The sequence below is a fragment of the Sebastes fasciatus genome, chromosome 24 (genome assembly GCF_043250625.1).
Source record: "Sebastes fasciatus isolate fSebFas1 chromosome 24, fSebFas1.pri, whole genome shotgun sequence".
In the NCBI taxonomy this organism is placed as follows: Eukaryota; Metazoa; Chordata; class Actinopteri; order Perciformes; family Sebastidae; genus Sebastes; species Sebastes fasciatus.
The window spans coordinates 16,101,089-16,121,312 of record NC_133818.1 but is presented as its reverse complement, the minus strand read 5'-3'; the positions used below and the strand labels follow the sequence as shown (position 1 = coordinate 16,121,312).

The 20,224-nt window shown below is 43.4% G+C and overlaps 1 protein-coding gene across 5 annotated transcripts in view; it reads left to right on the top strand.

Annotated features, from left to right (window-relative positions):
• Positions 1–20,224, top strand: part of dmd (dystrophin) — a 308,168-nt gene that overhangs the window by 188,792 nt on the left and 99,152 nt on the right. For all 5 annotated transcript variants that reach the window (XM_074626944.1, XM_074626943.1, XM_074626939.1 and 2 more), the window contains exons 26-34: positions 1,073–1,173; positions 2,046–2,157; positions 2,269–2,382; positions 3,432–3,587; positions 3,675–3,845; positions 5,813–5,995; positions 7,860–7,994; positions 12,677–12,826; positions 18,591–18,752. In XM_074626944.1, coding sequence (XP_074483045.1) covers positions 1,073–1,173; positions 2,046–2,157; positions 2,269–2,382; positions 3,432–3,587; positions 3,675–3,845; positions 5,813–5,995; positions 7,860–7,994; positions 12,677–12,826; positions 18,591–18,752 — 1,284 coding nt within the window. The remainder of the gene's footprint in view (positions 1–1,072; positions 1,174–2,045; positions 2,158–2,268; positions 2,383–3,431; positions 3,588–3,674; positions 3,846–5,812; positions 5,996–7,859; positions 7,995–12,676; positions 12,827–18,590; positions 18,753–20,224) is intronic.

Here is a 20,224-nt window from a genome sequence, read left to right as displayed (position 1 = left end):
ATGCAGTTGACTTGAATTTTGTGCTTTCTGCACGGCATGTTGCACAGAAAGACCGTCTATAGGAGGAAGGCTGTCCATCAACAGGTGACCGTGGGTTCAAAGAGAGTCAGCGGGATTATTATGCTATCTTTCATTGTGATGTATCACCTCTTGACCTTTTCTGTTGGATCTCCTGATAATGGAGCTGACTCATCTTAAAAGTTGGATGTCAGTTGAAGAAAGAGGTTTGTCCATGTGATGGATACAAATCATGGAGAGAGAGGAGGAAAGAAAAGAAAAGGCCAAAACTTTGAACAAAAATAGTCTCTACTGCCTCCCTATCCCGGGATTCAGTGTTGCAGCAGAAGGATTGTGGGTAAGCCATAGTAACTGACGGATGTCCTGTCCATGGGCTGTGCTTGAACTAAGCTAAACTAAGCCTCTGAGCCACCTTGGTGTGAATGGAGGCTTTCTTCCCCAAAATCTTCCACCGCAAAGTTCACCAGGAAATCCCCCACCTCTCCACTTGTAATTCATCCTGCACAGCAGGGTGAGCAAAATCAAATAGTGTGAAAAGGCTTTCATTACAAAACGTCAACAGTGGCAGCCTCATAACCTCTCATGCCCGTCATCCCTCAATCTCCCGTTTCACCCCGGCTCGATACTGCGTGTTGTAACAGAAGCTGTTAAAAGGACTTTTTTTGCCCAAAGCATGGCATTTACATGAAAGACACAAGCGCACACGTGATGGATGGTTACCCGATAAATCATATGTGGATGTGTATTTTAATGCTGCGTTTCTACTTATTGATAAATGTGTCAAGAAAATGCCGGCGTGAGGATTGATTTGTGGCGCGCTGGGCTCCTCAATATGCAGCCGGGTGAATGTGGTTAACATGCTACACTTTAAAGGGCGCTCGCCGCTCTTTATACTTCCCAGTTCACAATTACGTGGATTACATATGAATTGATTTTGTGCTGACCATATATGTACACAAATCAATACATTAAACTTTGTGATACTATACTTCCCCCCCCCGTATCCACCCTGCCTGTGCCTTATTCTCACGATGTCTCTCTTTCCCCCCTCCAGGCCCTCCAGGTGGCTCTGACTGAACACCAGGGGGAGGTGGACTACCTGACCTCAGCTGTGGAGCAGGTCTTCCAGAAAGCTCCACCAGACATCAGCCAAAAGTAAGACATGGAAAATAAATTCCGGTTCCAGCGCGTTCGTGACTTTGAATTTTGGTGGAAAGTGCTACATAGTTCATCTCGAGTTACGAGAGTGCTACGTAATCCATTGAATCAGTGGCACCCAACCTGGGGTCCGGACCCCCTTTGGGAGGGTGCCAAAGATCGCAGGAGGTGCGCCGGGATTTGACTCCTCTGAGGTTGTCAAAATTAGATTTAGACATGTATAACTAAAATCATAATAACACACTTAGAATTTATACAAAAGCCTGTATATAAAACTATTCAAAAAAATATATGTTTTTGCTACTTAGTCGGCCACATTCTGTTTGAACGCGGTATTTTTTGCGCAGTTGCAGATAAAGATGTGGCTACACTGATATTATGAGTATCACACTATTTGTAGAATTAAGTCCAAAAGTCAAAATTTATTGAAAAAAGATAGACGTAATCATTGGAACAAATTCCCAACATTTTTTAACTCACGAAATATTCTGCTTCAATCCATATTTGTTGGCATTTAGCCTTTCAAAAACAACATTTTCACTGTGCTAATTGCTCTCCCGCTTGCCGCACTCAAAGGGAGGCCTGCACATGTATTAACAGGGCGGTCTAGCAGCAATCTAACAAATATTACGTTACATTTATTTAACCACAATAACACAAAATCTATTTTGGCACTATTGTAGTAAACAACAACAAAAAAATATCTTATTATGTATCTGCATTTGCTATAGCCTCAGGGCTATGGTCAGCTTAGTGATTTCTTATTATTGGGTATGAAAACGGCATTAGTTTGGCCAAAGAAACGCTGCAGTAAAACACTAAACACTACGCCACGCCACAAGCCGATAAGCTTCTGTAATTTTCTGTAGGTATCGCATTGAGATGGACGCCGTCATGGCGCGTTGGAGACGACTCGGCACCACGCTGACGGACAACGCCCAGAGAATCCAGGAGCTCATGGCCAAACTGCTGCAGTTTGAGGTGAGACTGATCACTATATGTTGCTTGAGAGTTAAGTTTAATAATCAAATAATACAGGACTTGATCTGCTAGTGGACATATCTTGATTTCCATTCTTGTCTCTTCCACCAGAATGACGTAAAGACTTTAAAGAAGTGGATGGCAGACGTGGATGTGTTCCTGAACGAGGAATGGCCGGCACTGGGAGACTCTGAAGCTCTGGAGAAACAGTTGGAGCAGTGCACGGTGAGGGAACCGTGCATCTTCACATTACTTCAAGGTCCATTTATTGTCATTTTACAACACAGGGTTGCACAACGAAATGCAGTTGTAGACCCTTTATGCTACACAAGAAAAAGAGCAACAGCAGCTGCAAGAGCAACGGCGAGAAAGTTGTGCATATGACTGAAGTTAACACATCAAACATGCACATTAGACGGCATCACCCAGATGTGCCGATCACCGGGATGAGGGAAAAAACAACCCGGAGTCCAACTCCTTTATTTTTTATTTTCCATTTCATAGCATTATAGATGCTTTTCAGTTTTATAACCTCTTGTGAGTGACCTGTTGCCTTTTTGGGAAAGTGTTCGTACAGTGTAATACAGAAGTGTTTGAAATGTTCCTTATTTTTATAATGAAAATAGTTTACCAAAGATGCCAGTGAGCAAAATGTTCCCTCAGTCCCCAACAGCAGGAGGATTGTGTCTGGCTTTGACACTACAGGCGTATTAGTAAAGACTGTCAGTGTGCAGTCGGAATAAGAAACGGTGTACCAATGAAAGTGACTAGAATCTTAACTCTGTTGACTGATGTAGATTCTGGTTGCCTTTTAAAAGTTGATAAAGATAATAAATACAGTTATTTTTATTCTAAAATATAGTTGGATAGTTAAATAAGTACACGTTTTTGTTCAGTAAGGAGAGAACTCCATCAATAGTAGCATACTAGTTCATGGATATGAAACTTATTGCTTCTTACCAACTAATAACTTACTTTTTTTTCCTAAAAAACATTATCACTACAGCAGTTCTCAATCCTCAAGAGAATAGTAGAAGAGTAGATGCAAGTAAAATGTTCTAAAAATGCCCCAGAGAATTCATAAAATAACCCTGAAAGTTCATAAAATATCCAGGAGTCTATAAAATATCCCTCCAGGAAATTGAGAAGAAATTGAAAATGAGCAGACGAACACCTTTTTCACGACTACTTGTAAAGAAATAGAACCATCGATATCTCATTAAGACCAAAAATGGTCCAATGTGTAACCTCCGTCATGCGTTCTGATTGGCCAGGCTCTGGTGAACGACATCCACACCATCCAACCCAGCGTCAACGGCATCAACGAAGTGGGTCTGTACCTAAAGAAAGAGGCCGAGCCACCGATGGCCATCCACATCCAGAAAGAACTGGACGAGCTCAACGGCCAGTGGGAGAACGTGTGCAAACAGGTGTGTAACTTCATCCAGAGGGAGACGTTTTCCTGCTCTCAGGTGTCTGTATAACGATGAGTGTGGTTTCCTCTCCTCCTTTCCTAGGCCTATGCTAAGAAGTCGGCTCTGAAAGGTGGCCTTGATAAGACCATGGCTCTGAGGAAGGAGATGCAGGAGATGCAGGAGTGGATCAACCAGGCCGAGGAGGACTACCTGGAGAGAGACTTCACGTACAAGACACCTGAAGAGCTACGCAAGGCCGTGGAGGAGCTCAAGGTGTGTGCATAAACCGGACATTTATTTGCTTTGATATTGAAATGTTGTTTCAGCCTTTCTTTGCAATATACTTGAGATATAGAACATAAAAATCACAACTTCTACTTGTGCCATGGCTCATGAAGGTGACAGCAGTTCTCAAGCTGAGAAAACCAGTTGGAAGTGCTTTCACACGGTATCTTGTTTATTATCTGGAGTGTTGGAAATTCACTTTTTTGTCCACCTGCAACTGTGGCTGGTGGATCCCAAAATCTACCATCCACTCAATAGATTATCTTTGGGTTTTTTTGGGCTGGTGAGTGATGCAAATCTAGTAGCCACTTGCATATTTTACCAGCTGGTGGCTGGTGCTAATTTCCAACCCTGCTGTAAACCATCACATTGTTTTTTTAAATAAATTTTTTAGAACTGTGAATTATTCATATCTGCACTGATTTACTATTTTCAATGAAAAAGGCACAAAAACAAGTTGAGGTAAAAATCACTTTACATGTAGATAGACTGTATTGCGATACAGTTCTACATATTTCTTACACTTTTTTTGCTGTAATTGTGTCTATAAAAAGTGAAACCATATTTTTTTCAACCTTTAACTGTTCTTTAATAATTAGGGCTGTCAATTGATTAAAATGTTTAATCGCAAATTAATCACAATTTTTTTTATCTGTTCAAAATGTCCCTTAAAGGGAGATTTGTCAAGTATTTAATACTCTTCTCAACATGGGAGTGGACAAATATGCTATACACAACTATAATATCCCACCACAACCTCCGAAATATCAATTGCGTTAATGCGTTAAAGAAATTAGTGGCGTCAAAACTAATTTGCGTTAACGTGTTATCATCATTTTCCTAGGCACTTGTGTAATGTTTCCTGCAGCTTTACAAATGAACAAAATGGTAATTTAGACTTTTTTCTCTGAGATCCTTCAGAGCCACATTTAAACTGCTTGTGTATCTTCGTTTTAGTTCTAAATATGTAGTTATGTGGAACCCCGTTTGGATTTGGTTGACATCATGATCTCGTCTATATTCACAGTGGAGGCCCAGATCAGACCGATTTTACGCAGCTGCTTTTCTCCGTCACTCTCTTCTGATCCTGGTTAATTCCGGGTCGATAACGCCCCCGTCTGCCTGCCTCGCTTTCCATTGTTGAAGTTAAAAAGCAGCTCTCTTTCTTTCTTTCTTGCCCTCTCTTTATCTTCTTCCCGTACACTCGCTTGCAGCTTTGTGTCTCTCTTTCAAAACCCCCTCTCCTCTTCCTCAATTTTCCATCAAATTGCATCTCCTATTCATCGCTGTACTGTGTTTTTTTTAGCTTTCATAACTTTAATGTAATGTATTTGTGATGTAAATGGATTTGTGTTCCACCCAGAAGCCCTGGCAGTCCCCTTCCATTCACCCCTCCTCCCGAAAAAGTTTACTTGAGAGTCAAGTTGAAAATTAAAAATTGATTTCACTCTGCTTGCTCTTGCTAATCTCCCTCCTCCTCCTCCTCCTCCTCCTCCTCCTCTCCTTTCACCTCCTCCTCCTCTCCTCTGCTTTCTGCTCCGAGTTTAAAGGAAACTCCACTCCGTTCAATCGCTTATTCTCTTAATCCCCACCATCCCCCGTCTCCTGCTCCCGCCCTCCCTCGTTTGGGAAAGTATTAGCTGCACTCCTCCATTCATTGATTCGCTGGCTTACTTGTTCACTCCGTCTCTCTCTGTCTCTTTACACTCTGTGGCTTTGTCAACACTGTGAAGATACATTGATTCATTTGTTTTGTGCATTCATCCCTCCATCCATTAAGCCCTCTCTCTCTCTCTCTTTCTTTCTGTCTTCCTCTCTTCTCTTTTCTTTCACTGTCTTGATGACTTTTGGGAGTTTTATTGACATGATGAAGCTTGTTATGCACACAAACTAAATCAACTCAACCAGAGGTCCAAAAGTGTCTCAACTGTTTCCATTTCCTCTGTCTCCATCAGAGGGCCCAGGAAGAGGTCCACTCCAAGGAGCTAAAGGTCAAACTCCTGACTGACAGCGTCAACAGTTTCATCGCCAAGGCTCCGCCCACGGCCCATGACGCCCTGCGGTCCGAATTGGACGTGTTGACGGCCAACTACCAGCGCCTGTGCAGCCGGCTGGATGGGAAATGTAAAACTCTGGAGGTACGAACTCCATCTGCCGTCTCTGTGATTATACGGAAGTGTTAATTGGATAACCTCGGCATGCTTAGGTAAAATGCACTTGAAACTTTTAAGAGGGGGGAAAAGGAGGAGGGTGCATGTGTGCCGGAGGTAAAAACACCCTTCCATGTTGTGTCAAGGCCGTGCGTGGTGCTCACATACATTAGTACCGGCTCTGCAGGGCATGCTGCTGCTGTGAGTGTACACACGGTGTATTATAGATGAGCTTAGGTGAAGCTGGGTTAGCCGAGTTTTAATGTTTAACGTTCAGACTGGAGGTGATAAAAAGTGATGGGCACTGTTGGGGATTCATTCTCCAGTAGAAAATATCCCCCATGAAAAGTGTGGACAGTGTGTTCTGTGGTTCGGAGGCAGAAATCTCAGACATGGATAACTGGCGAGGCTGAGAGGAGAGAGGCTTTTCTATTTTTTCTAATGTTTATTATTATTATTAAAGTTTTTAAAAAGAGTTTGGAGTTTTGTTCAAGACAATAAATGTCCTGAGATCTCTGATGCAGATCAGGACTCCTGAGGATGGCTACAGTGTTCCAGATGTTTGTGACATCTTGCTGAAGCTCAATTAGCGTTAAATCCAGTCGCAGTGTCTGTCAAGAGATTAGAACAATAAATAAAGTTTTAACTCACACAGGCTTCGCCCTCCACTGGAATCTCTAGTTGATGCTGTCCTCCAATCACGAGCACGCATTTGCCCACTGAAATTTTGCATAAACGTAGCCGGCCAATCAGAAAAGCGGTGATTTCAGACCCATTTTGGATCTTCTCGGCCTAAGCCGATGTATTGCCCGCAAGACATTCCGTATGCAGACCATCAAACAGATACTGGAACTGGTTCAGCCGGGAGACTGGTTCACCACCATCGACTTTAAGGATGCATTCTTTCATGTCGAGGTGGCACCGAAACACATGAAATTACAACAAATAGACAGTACAACGGACTACCGACTATTCTCTGGCCCCCCCGCACCTTCAGCAAATGTGTGGACGCGTTGCTGCAGCCGCTACATGGCAGTTTGCAAGCTGCGGTAGAGGGCGACGGTGACAGCGTTGATGGTAGTGCAGGCGCTGGGGTTTGTGGCGGCTGCTCACCCCTCGGTGCCGCTGGGGCTGTTGAATATGCGGCGCCTGTAGAGGTGGTTTGTCAGCCTCCGCTTGGATGCCAAGGAAGCACAAGCGACGCTTGGTTACCATCTAGGGATGCTAATTTTGAAAAAGGTTTTTAACCGATAACCGACCTTCGTTAACCGATTATTAAACCGTTAACCGACAAGATTAGTGCGTCTCATGGTCTCATGCAGCGGTGCACCAGCTGCAGTGTATGAGCACATCAGACAACTGAGAGTGTCTGTAGCAGCCACGGTGCTGCGTGTATTATCAAACACATGCAGCCACTTTCCCAGTAAATGTTTAGCAGGTTGTCGACTGTGTGTCTGCCCGGCGTAACTTTAGCGAGTGTCCGACAAAACGTGTGTGTTTGTGTTACAAAGAGACGCAAAACAACCACAAAGAGATGCAAAAAAAACACTGAGATGCAAAATATCCACAGACAAAAAATAACTACAAGAAGACCAAAACAATTACAAAGAGACACAAAACCACGGATAGATGCGTAACGACTACAAAGAGACACAAAACAAAAATAAAAAGAGGCTAAACAACTCTAAAGTCTGTGTGTCTTGCGTCTATGTCGGAGAGATGTCTTTCTTCCCTCACACAATGTCAAAATAGTCATCTGTTTTTATATGAATCCATTCACTAATCCTTTCAATCTCTGCTGCCTCTGTGCCTCCTGATGATTTTGTGTGTATATGTGTGTGTGCTTTTGCAGGAGGTGTGGGCGTGTTGGTGTGAGTTGCTCTCCTACCTGGAGCAGGAGAACGCCTTCCTGGATCAGCTGGAGCAGAAGCTGGACGAGACGGACAACCTCCAGGGAGGAGCCGAGGAGCTGCAGGAGGCGCAGGATGTGAGTAGTGAACACAACGTATACTGTATATGCAATAAGACGAGCATCAGAGACTCAGACACAATACAGAGCATAAGTGCAGGAAGAGGGGATTGATGGGTAATTTTGCGGCTATGTTTTTGTATGTGAAGGATGCGCCAATTTCCTGTTAAAGAAAAAAAGTATGTGCAAACAATAGGATAGGAAGATATCAGATGAATAAAAGGGAAACGTGTCATCCAGAAGTGTGTCCAATGTCTAGTTCACACTAACCTGTAACAATAGGAACTTACTGTTAGTGCTGCATTTGCAACACTGAGACACTCAGCGGGGATTCCTCCCGGTGAAAGATCTTAGTAGTGTGACCTCCTATCTCCGGTCAGTCATGTAGTGTGAAAACCACGATGACTTACAGACTCCCCGATTACAAGACAGCAGGCTGCGTAGTGTGAACAGTGCTGAGATCTGACCACTTTGAGAGTGGTGTAGTGTGAACGTGGCTTAAAGGGGACGAGGGGAAATGAGGTGGAGAGGAGGGCAGCTTGTGTTTTTTTTCCCTTCTATGAAGCCGTAGGTAAGGGTGCTCCTGCTGCGCTCACAGCACTGCTGTGCTCCGGTAGCAGGGCCGACCGTAGCCAATCTGGGACATTTTCCTCTCGGCTGGTGCTGATTGGTGATCTCCTTTTATGTAGAGATGCACCATCCGCAAGCGGGAGAGTTAACAGGTTTTTGACCGTAGTGAAAATTTCGTTTTTGAATGCCTAAACGCCAACACTGAAGCTAGAGTTTGCATGATTTAAAAAAAAAAGAAAGAAAAATCAAATTATTTTGACTGATTATTTCTCCATAGCCCTAGTTTATTTTATAAGATGAGGACATATTTGATGGTCAGCAGACCAGTTTGAAGTCCTGCAGATGAACAGAAACAGCCACAATGAGCTTTTAGTTGCAGAGCTGCAGGCAGCCGGCTCTCACTGTGGTCTGCGACCAGCGTACCTCTAACACATCATCGACAGCTTTCACCGGAACCTGCTGTGTTGTGGAAAAACACTTGCACCGTGCCAGCACAGCTTGAAATAGTTGCGGTTGGTGCAAGTATGCCCAGCTGGATTGTAAAACAGCATTTGAAGGGGGCTGACCAGTTTGAGGCAACACATTGTTTCCCAATCTGAAAGGCCACGAGGAGTTCGGGAAGAACCTGAGCAGTTCTCAGCTGCTTAACGTTGACCAGAAAGAGTACTTTGTCATATGGAAGTGGGCGTGGTTTCATCTCTCAGCACCTTGCCCACTTTTTTAGCATTTTTTTAAGATCATGCAGTGGATGGATTTAGGCTCAGACCTGGAGGTGAAGTTACACTTTAAGGAGAAAGAAAAGGACCGAGGAGTCAGTGGGGGAGAGGTATCATTAAGAGGAAAGATGTGATGTGAGGTTAAGGTGACCAGATCCCAACATTTGTGTGGGACAATGTGGGACACGTTACCAAGGCTGAGAGGTAGTCTACAATTTTGATGTTATGTCCAACTTAAAGGTCCCATATTATGCTCATTTTCAGGTTCACACTTGTATTTTGTGTTTCTACTAGAACATGTTAACATGCTGTAATGTTCAAAAAACTATTTATTTTCCTCATACTGTCGGCCTGCATATGCCTGCATTTACACTCTGTCTGAAACGCTCCGTTTTAGTGTATTTCGACGGAATTGCAACAGGATTGCGTTGCTAGGCAACAGCTTGGGTCCATGTGTACTTCCTGTCAGCTGATGACATTCACATACACTGCAACAGAAAATAAACTGGGACACATTTAGAATGTTTATGTTTAAAACTGCGTAAAGGGTCTAAATATTGTATATTTGTGACATCACAAATGGGCAGAAATCAGTCTCAGTCTTTGTTGTAGCTTGATTTTCTTTATGGTAGTTTATCGCCTAAATCTGCACAGCTTGTGACTTTGCGGGTGACTCGCAATTTTCCCCCGTTGGGCATAGCGTAGCAAAGACGGTGACATGTTAACCTGCACTTGACCCACGTGTGCTCAGTTTGATTAACAGCAAACACCGTGATGACAGCCTTCCCTGCTTTCTTCACAGCCAATTGGATAACAGCCAGATTTGATCAAAGCGTCTGTCCTGCAGCGGTAGACTGTAGTGGACTTTTGATAACTAGAGCCAATGAAAATGTGGGACATCGTCTCAGTATGTTGGACTTGCGACAAGCGATAAAAATGCTGTGCAGTCCCTCGTGAAGTGGAACACCTGGTCACCTTATGTGAGGTACTTCTGGAAGAGGTGACATTTGCAGGAAGTAAATATAGATTCAGATGCACAGAAAAAACTAGTACAAAAAAATATAATCCAATGGCATTTCGATTGAATCTTGCTTTCGAGACGTTGGAGCTTCCTGAGGAAACAAAGTGAAAGGCTTATGTGTTAACCCTAACTGGTTAATTTGCTTAAACTGTGCTTTTGCAGATTGCCTTAGATGTTACACCCAGGGATTTGGTGAGATTAAACAATGCAAAAAAGCTCAGAGCCCCGAGACCAGGATGCATTATTTCATTTAAGTTCGTACAGAACAGCAAAAATGCAAATAATTGCCCACTCAGCTGTATTTTACTATGCAAAACTGAGTCAGCCAGAGAGACCTTTTTAGGGATTTCAGAAGATGTGAAAAGCTGTTAAGCGCCAAGGTCAGATGAACAAGGGTAATTGACCTCTTTCAGCCTCTATATATCATCACCCAATGCTCTTATCCTGCATAATTTATCCATAGCAGCTATATTACTGACAGTAGATGACAAGAAACAGACAGGAGCACTGACACCGGAGCAAAGCAGCACAGTGCTGTGGACGGGGACGGCAGAAAAATGTATTTTAGACACTTAAAAGAAACTCTCCCCTAAAAAAATCAATATCTGTTTGAGTGTACGTTATATTTAGAATATTTTCCCTGATTTATCTTATCGTCAGACGGCCCTTTCCTTCTCCTTTCCGACCGGGAACTGAACTGAAAGTGAACTTTATCTATGCTCTCTCCATAGCCAGCAGGCTCAGATGACAAAAACAGTATAGATATGTTTCACTTTCAGTTCAATTCACCGTCATAAAATATTCTAAATATATCGTACACTTAAACAGATATCAACTTTCTTTTAGGTGGCTAAAATACGTTTTTTCTTCGTCGCCGTCCACAGCACTAAGTTGCTTTGCTCCGGTGTCGGTACTCCAGTCTGTTTCTCAATGCAGGGGCACGCCAACCGTCCTCACCGTAAGTAATACACCTAGTATGGATAAGTACGTCATACAACCCCACTTCCAAACCCCTGAACTATCCCTTTAAATGCACAAAATGTGATTTTTAGGACTGTCAAAGTTAACTTGATAATAACGCGTTAACACATATTTGTTTTAACTTGCGATTTGGAATTAACCTCTTAAAAATCTGACAGAACACCATCGTCCAGAGGTTGTAGCGGACTCAGTTTTAAAGCTAGAGTGAAGGTACTGGTATCATATGAAACTAGAAAACCTGATGAATCCATCGGTACCAACCATGTCGTACTAGCTTGTCATGAAGGAGACTAAATAACGCTCCAAACTTGCGCTAAATTTTGACGAGGACGAGACAGCTGTTGTTGGGCTGCAGTTTGCCATTTTATGATTTGAGCATATTGTTTTATGCTAAATGCAGTACCTGTGAGGGTTTCTGGACAATATCTGTCATTGTTTTGTGTTGTTAATTGATTTCCAATAATAAATATATTGATATATTTGCATAAAGCAGCATATTTACCCACTCCCATGTCGATAAGAGTATTAAATACTTGACAAATCTCCCTTTAAAGTACATTTTGAACAGATAAAAAAATGTGATTAAATTGCGATTAACTATGGACAATCATGCGATTAATCGCGATTAAATATTTCAATCGATTGACAGCCCTAATAATTTAGTAAGTTTGGTGACATTGTGAAGTTGGGGATCATGGATCATGGAAGTTGTTGTCTTCACCTCCATTGACGTCATTGCAGTCAGCTTCTTCCGGTTGGGATTCCTTCAGTGTTCATCGTCCATGAGGTTTTTGAGTTCTCATCTCCAAAAACAAACGGACCTGGTGATTTGGTGATTAACTCATTTAATTTAACTTTAATTAAAAACACTGAATAAAGCAGTTTCACGTTAAAAATCAGTGTTTCTCTGACGCTGTTTGGCGTACAAAGGACGTTGTGGAGGGGCTGCGAGCCGAGTTGCCGCTAACGTTTGCTCAGCTTGTTCCTCTGATAACTTAACATCTGGACGTCCGATCACTAAAATCCTTCATCCGGTTCAAATATATAGTTAAAAAGATCTAAAAACGCTATTGTAAAAATGTCCCTTTAAACTGGATAAAAGGTAAATTTATGACAGCGTCTGGCAGACAACCACAACGCTGACGCATGCACAAAGAGGATATGACGCCAAATGAAACGGATCGTTACTTTGATTAAAATTAAAAGGTTTCTCAGGTTTGAAAATTGTTGGAATCATTTGGGATAATTTAAGTACACAACTCAACAAAATATATCAAATAGGTCTAGTCGTTTTTTAGACATTTTAATGCGGAAAAGTTATGTATTATACCTTTAATGCTGTAATTTTTTTAACAGCAGAAATTTCAAAGTGGTCAAGTGTGATTAATCTTTGTGTTTTTCTGTGTTTACAGAGTCTAGAGGTTCTTTTGCGGCACCCGGAGGACAACAGGAACCAGATCCGGGAGCTGGCCCAGACGCTGATGGACGGAGGCGTTCTGGATGAACTAATACAGCAAAAACTGGACGCTTTCAACACACGATGGGATGAGCTTATGGCGAGGGTAAGACACACACTGAGGGCAGATGGTACGCTCTTAGATGGAAATAGAAAAGAAATATATGCAATGTCAGAGTTTGAGGTGAATCTATATTTCAGCAGTAGCCTTCAGTGTGTTGTGCATCCTTTAATGTTGTGGGTTGTTGGTCGGTAAACATGAGTTGTCAGAACCGTCATATTGTGGTTAAATTTCTGACACTCTCAGAATTTTGCTGCAGGCTGTCTTTGGTCGCTTTTGGATGAGTTTTACAGTACAATGTTTTGGTCCAGCGTTTTGATTGACAAGCAAAGATTTCACCATAAAAGAGAGTAAAGCTTTGGGCACAGCGTGTACTTCTGGGCTGGATGGTGATGCTGGCAACTGCAAGATAAACACACACAGAATCAGTGCGGTCTCTACACCACAGACACTCGTGGTTTTCTGACAAGGAATTCACCATGTATCTCTCACCTTTTTTTTGAGACAGCCCAAAATCGCATAGTGTAAATAAGTTCAAGTCAGTAACACGTGCCTATAGAGTGGTCACCCACCTACCTGAACTCCCTCATTAGGTTGCAACGTAATGGTTCATATTATATAACTAAGGTCCCCTGTATGTGGTGGAAAAGTGGCAGAGAGTAGTTCTACATCTTTGATTGTGATTCTGTTTTATGACTGTAAAGGGGAGACTCGTGGGTACCCATAGAACCCATTTTCATTCACATATCTGGAGGTCAGAGGTCAAGGGGACCCCTTTGAAAATGGCCATGCCAGTTTTTCCTCACCAAAATTTAGCCGAACTTTGGAGCGTTATTTAGCCTCCTTCCCGAAGCTAACATGACATGGTTGGTACTAATGGATTTCTTAGGTTTTTCTCGTTTCAAATGATATCTGTATCCTTAACGCAGGCCTAAAACTGAACCTACTAGAACCGAGATCGAGATCGCCCGCGATAGTTACCGAGGGTTACTGTACGGTCCGTGTACGTTTTGAAAGTTTCTGTTCGATTTTGGATTTCCTTTTCGTTTTCCCGCTCTTAATCCTCCCTTCTCGACCCTTCCTCTTCTCTCATCTTCCCCTTCCTCCATTCATCACACCTTTCCTTTTATTCCTGCACTACTTCGTCAACTTCTTCTCCACCCTTTTCCTCTATTTCATAGTCTCCTCCTTCCTCTCTTTCCTCCTTCCTCCTCTCCACCTCTCCACTCTCTCATCCTCCCTCCTCATCCTAATTCTCCTCTTCCTCTCCCAACATCTTCCTTCCCTCGCTTCCAGCCATCATCAGCCATCATCAGCGGCAGCAATACATTCTCAGTCTCTTGTGGTGATCCTCAGTGACAGATTAGACACACTCGCACCCACCCACACACACACACTCGTAGAGACACACACTCATTGCCCGCTGGGTTGATCCTCCCTCACAATAGAACCAGATTAATGTTCTCCTTGCAGCCTGATAAGCCTCCCTTTGTTTGTCTACCCATCAGAGACAGCGTGTGTGCGTGTGTGTGTGTGTGTGTGTGAGAGACACTTCTTTTTATTTATTTCAGACTTTTTGTATTTATTGGGAGAAAGTGTCATTGTGTGTATTGTGTGTGCGTGCGTGTTTGAAAAGCACAACAGAAGCGCTTGTGTCCTTTGTTTTGGGTGTGTATGTCAGCATGTATGCATGTGAGGTGAGGCCGGGCCGCTCTGAGCCCTGTTTGTTGGTCATCTATAAAGGCGACGAGGAGCTCAGAGACAGGACGCGGCTGTTTGTGAGTATCTCCGGAAAGACAGATGGAGGAGCGAAAGCACACAGAGACCGACATATTGCCTTCATATTTTTTCCCTTTTCTGGACCTGAGGGGACTGCGTCGAGGGAATTTCTGCTTTTTTAAAATCTTTTTTTTTTTTTCGAACTAAATCAGAGCTGTTTGTAGAAACACACTGTCAAATCTCTGGGAGCGTTTCATGGCCAGTTTTAGGGGACGGATCTTTTTCAGCCTTCCAGAGACTTCAGATGAAAACTAGATATTTCATGACAATCGATTAAAATAGTTAATCACGATTAATCGCATGATCGTCCATAGTTAATAATGATTAATCGCACATTTTTTATCTGTCCAAAATGTACCTTAAAGGGAGATTTGTCAAGTATTTAATACTTTTATCAACATGGGAGTGGGATAATATGCTGCTTTATGCAAATATAAGTATATATTTATTGCGTGAAATCAATTAACAAACATCAACATCAATGAGCTGCCGTCAATCACTCGCAAACTCCGATCAAACTAGGCAGCGCTGATCAAATATGAATCAATATTCTGTTAGTGTAATGCCTATTTCTCATGTAAAATGTTTTCAGGAACATCTTGTAGTGCACTGTTTAGCTGTAAAATGAGAAACCCGGCAGCCATGTTGAGATCAGTTGAGGAAATACCACCCACCAGCTGTTCTAAATGTACCTTAAAGGGACATTTGTCAAGTATTTCATACCCTTATCAACATGGGAGTGGACAAGTATGCTGCTTTATGCAAAATGCATGAATATATTTAGTATTGTAAATCAATTACCAACACAAAACAATGACAGATATTGTCCAGAAACCCTCACAGGTACTGCATTTAGCATAAAACAATATGCTCCAATCATAACATGGCAAACTGCAGCCCAACAGGCAACAACAGCTGTCAGTGTGCTGACTTGACTATGACTTGACTTAGCCTCCTTCTCGTATGACATGGTTGGTACCAGTGGATTCTTTAGGTTTTTCCAGTTTCATCTGATACCAGCATCTTCAGCTGATCCCGCTACAACCTAAAAATCGCACGTTAATGCGTTAAAGAAATTAGTGGCATTAAAACAAATTTGTGTTATTATCGCGTTAACTTTGACAGCCCTATTCATGACCTATAGGAGCAAAACGGACATGCAGTAAAGTTCTCTTTTATTAGTTAAAACAGGCACTCTAGATGGTTTCTAAATATGTAATATCAAAGAAACACCTTTAAAATTTGAGTTTTCTAGATCTATCTGTTAAGGTATAACAGTCAACTACTTAGTTTTAAAACACTAACATAATGTATTAATTACTGAGAGGAGTTATGATCTAATAACCATAATTAGGGCTATGTTGTGGTGAAGAGAAGCCCACGGACAGGACCCCATATGGCCCATAGCAGGTTCCTTTCAGTCGCAGTAACCCTGACATTGACACTATTTCTATTTCTGTCATTCAAATCAAAGTTTAAACATCAAAAGAAATATATTTCTTATCTGTTCCCTACTTCTTATCCAGAGAAAATAAGTTCAAGAGTCAAATAGCTGAGTGTCAACGCTTCGCCGGCATCAGATGGAGTTCTACAGAGTGCAGGGGTCCAAGTAAACGCACAGACAGTAGAATAAGTCTATAATCTCATTATATCAATGTCCCACTTTAAAACTCGTGCGGAGATAAATCCAGCCGGCGCATGCAGAGAGAGAAAAAAATAAAAAAGAAGTTGTCTCACATCTTCCGACTGCACTTCTCCAGATCAAAGAGGCGTGTTTGCCATTTTAATTTCGGCTGGAAAACCAATAAGGACGTGTGCGTGGTGCGGAGAGAGAACGCTGCTCGCGCTTTCGCCGACGGCGTTTTCCCGACACACGGCAGTTAAGCAAACAGCGATCCTCTATCTCTCTCGTTCACAATCACCGCATTCGTGACTGTGTGTGTGTGTGTGTGTGTGGGGGGGGGAAGCAATATGTAATAAGGGAGAAAACTGAGTGTTTAATGAGAATATGTATTCATGAGCTGACAATTGCCAGGGAAATGGAGTACATCGCCACAGGGAAGGTTGTTATCAATGTTTGTCTAAATATTTAATCTCAGTCAACTTCTCATTTCATACATTATCAACTAAGACACATCCACTGGTAACATTACGAGTAGTGTATGTGTGTGTGTGTGTGTGTGAGAAGGGTTAGACAGGCTCAGGGCTATACTTAGAGTCATTATCCGTCTGCGAGGGCTTAGCGTGCTCACCTGTAACCACATACGCATGATGTAATAGGCCCGTCTATGAGTTAATCTTGTGGGCAGGTGGGGGGGGGAGGCAGAATGGAAACACTTCAGTAGTTGCGAGGCGCCTGACGTTTCGCCGCTCACCATCAGAAGATCATTTGTGGCGACGCCGGTTGATGCGGGCGGTCACACGGAAGACGACATGAGAGAGAAACCCAGGAGTCCGTTCTTCATGAGGGTACACGCAGGGGGAGTGTGTGTGTGTGTGTGTGTGCTCATTTGTAGCTACATGTGTACAGGGTGTTTGTGCGTTAAAGTAGTTGTGACCTACACAAGCTAGAAACAGTTCTTGTTTTGTCAAGCTTTAAAGGCTTCATCACACTCAAATGCGGAAATTTTGTGGCTAAATCAATTCACTGGAATCACCGTCAGCGGCGCCGGAATGGGTTTTGAAGTGGGGGGGGCAGCTTTGGATGACGTAATACAGTTTTTCCTACAGGATTGTGAGAGACTGTGGTGGGTAGAAGAACATTTTGATCATTTTAAAGTTAAATGCATCAATCTGGAGCTCTTTGAGAGCAAAATGACAAGGCTAGATCTATGAAGAACTTGGTGCTCTGGAAAAACAATTAGCATGGTTAACGAGATGGAGTTGCCGACATCGCCGCAGACCTCTCGCACTGAGGGACAGTCGTGCCAGGAAGTCCCATTTTTCCCACAGGAAGGGCAACACTGCGCAGCAAGAACTCCGCGGTCCCGGGGAGCAGCGGCGACGGGTGCTGTAAAACTCGAGCCTTTCCAAGCAAGACCTTGATCCTGAGGGTCAGCCCACCAGATGAGACGCGTAAAAATATTTTGGGCTCATTATGAAACTGTAGCGGGCTGGATGTCAGATCTCTCTGATTTCATTTGAATTAGAACTACACAATGGTTGATTACGATTGGATAAAGATCCACACTCTGCTCCGGATTAATCTATTATTCAGTGCCTTTTTATTGGGCGTCAACCTCGCGTTTATGCACATACTGTCGAAAAAAGAATTAGACTTGAAGCGTAAATAAACGGGTAGCGGTTACGTGAGACTCAGCTGAGACAGAGCCGTGCAGACAGCTGCTGACCAGATTAAAATGAGAGTGTACCTGTAGAGTAAAAACGCTTCTGACTCCCTCCAGTCTGGACATGCACGGGGTGGATGGGAATGATTGAAATGTCTTTTTTTTACCGTGTTGCAATACAGTGATTTGCGACCTTAAAAAGACAGAGGACAAGGGCCGTGAGGCAGCAAAAATTTTATTTAATTACTGTCAAAAATCCCATGAAAAGACCAAAACCAACAATGTGTTCGTGTCTCGAATTCTTTGACTTCCCTCAGCCGTCTGTTGCTCTCAGCCCCGAGCCCATTGGTTCCTACTCAAGACATAAATCTTAAGAAACTGCTCACAAAGTGCATTCTTGATTAAAATTACACACAGAAAAGGCTCTCAACACCTGACCTTTACAGGATTGGAGTCATTTTGAACTCCTCTATTGGCCTGATTTCATCCTTTGTGAAGGCTGTGATGTTACTCGGCTCAGGCTTTTCACACACTAACGGCAAAAACCTCCGATAAACAAGACAACAGGTTTAAAAATGTGTTAATGAAATATCCCAAGCTCCCCCTGAGGATTCTGTAAGAGTTGGACATTTAAATGCTTGGACACATCTATTTATGAGTTCCTTGCGGTATGCTGTTTCCTGTATTTATAGTCTACTTTATGCGTTTTTGACGAGGTGTGATGTGTTTCCTGTTTCCCCCAGGCGGCGCTCAGGCAGAAGGAGCTGGGGAAGAGTGTCCAGTTGGCCCAGGAGAATGACAAGACGCTGAGGCAGATCCAGGACTCGCTGGCCAACACCGACCGCCACCTCACCGCATACCTGGCTGACCATATCGACGCCCTGCAGATACCGCAGGAGTCTCAGGTAGCCGTCAGTGTGTATCTGTGTTTGTGTGTTTAAGGACTTACAAGAATCAAAGGGGCGCCATTATACCGAGAGTATTCCCATCTATGGGAATACTCTATGGGGTAATACTCTCCTCCAATCACATGCATGCATTCGTCCGCTGAGATTTGCATAAACCGACCAATCACGACGTGCCTACCGAATACGTGCATCACCACAGTATATAAGGCGGCGTCCAGCGCTGGCTGGCATCCCTTTTCTCTTCAGCAAGCAGCGGCAGGGCCTCCTTTGTAGAGGGCTCCGCCTGTGCTTATAGAACTAGGGTTACAATATCGTAACCTTCGTTCTAACTCCCGTAGGCTCCGCCATCTACTGGACGCCGCTTCTGGCGACGTCTCTCTGCTCACGGCCTTAATCGGACCTGCAGAACTTGAAGTGCAACTAATTTTTCTTGAAGATACCGTAACTCTACCAAGCGGCTGAGAAACTGAAATCGCCACACCTGACCTGACCAGACTTTGCTGCACCCAACCAGTGGGACCAACTAACCAGACCTGACTAGACCTGGCCAGAGATTCCTTCATGTAACCAGAAAACCCCAAAAAGACCCATCTGGACCTCCAGTAAATAGACTGAGCCGGGCTGGATTCAACTCCTGTTTGGTTCTAGGCCAGATTTGTGTTTTTTTGAGAATAAAGATGCTAATTTACCATCAGGTTTACGTTGACTTATGATTCACTGTCAAGCCTTTGTCAAATTTCATCATTAACAGAGACGGCTGTGTGGACAGGTAGAGAGAGACGGGAGGGACGGCAGAGTGGAAATATACTATACAGACCTCCCATGTGTGTGTGTGTGTGTGTGCAAAGGAACCCGAGAGAGAATGGCAAATGCTCTTTTTCTCTCTGTGGTCCTAATTAAGCCGGGAGCTGCTTTGGACACGGACAGCAGGAGCTGACTCACACACACACACACACACACACACACACACACACACACACACACACCATGCTTCCGTCTTTTTGTCTCTTCATCTAACTTCCTCTACACATCTCCTTTCTTTTTCTCTCCGACACACACATACACACACACACACACACACACACACACACACACACACACACACACACAGCCTCCAGACAAATCAGGCGGCAGATCGTGAAATAATGGCCCGCGGTGATAGAATGAGTGATGGGAACGTGAGAGAGAGAGAGTGTGTGTGTGCGTGTCGGGAGGGGATGGAGATATTACCTCCACGTGCGTTGTGTAAAGGATAACTCTCTCTCTCTCTATCTCTCTCTCTCTCACACACACACACATATGAGAGAATGATTGGATTAGAGTGGTGTGGATGAGCATATGTGATTACAGGGCACTTGGTATTTAAAGAGAGAGAGGGGTGACGGAGGCCAAGTGAGAGTGCGTGTGAGAGAGAGAGAGAGAAGAGGGTGACAGGTTATTAAAGCTTTTGAGCGTCCTCCTCGTCTCCT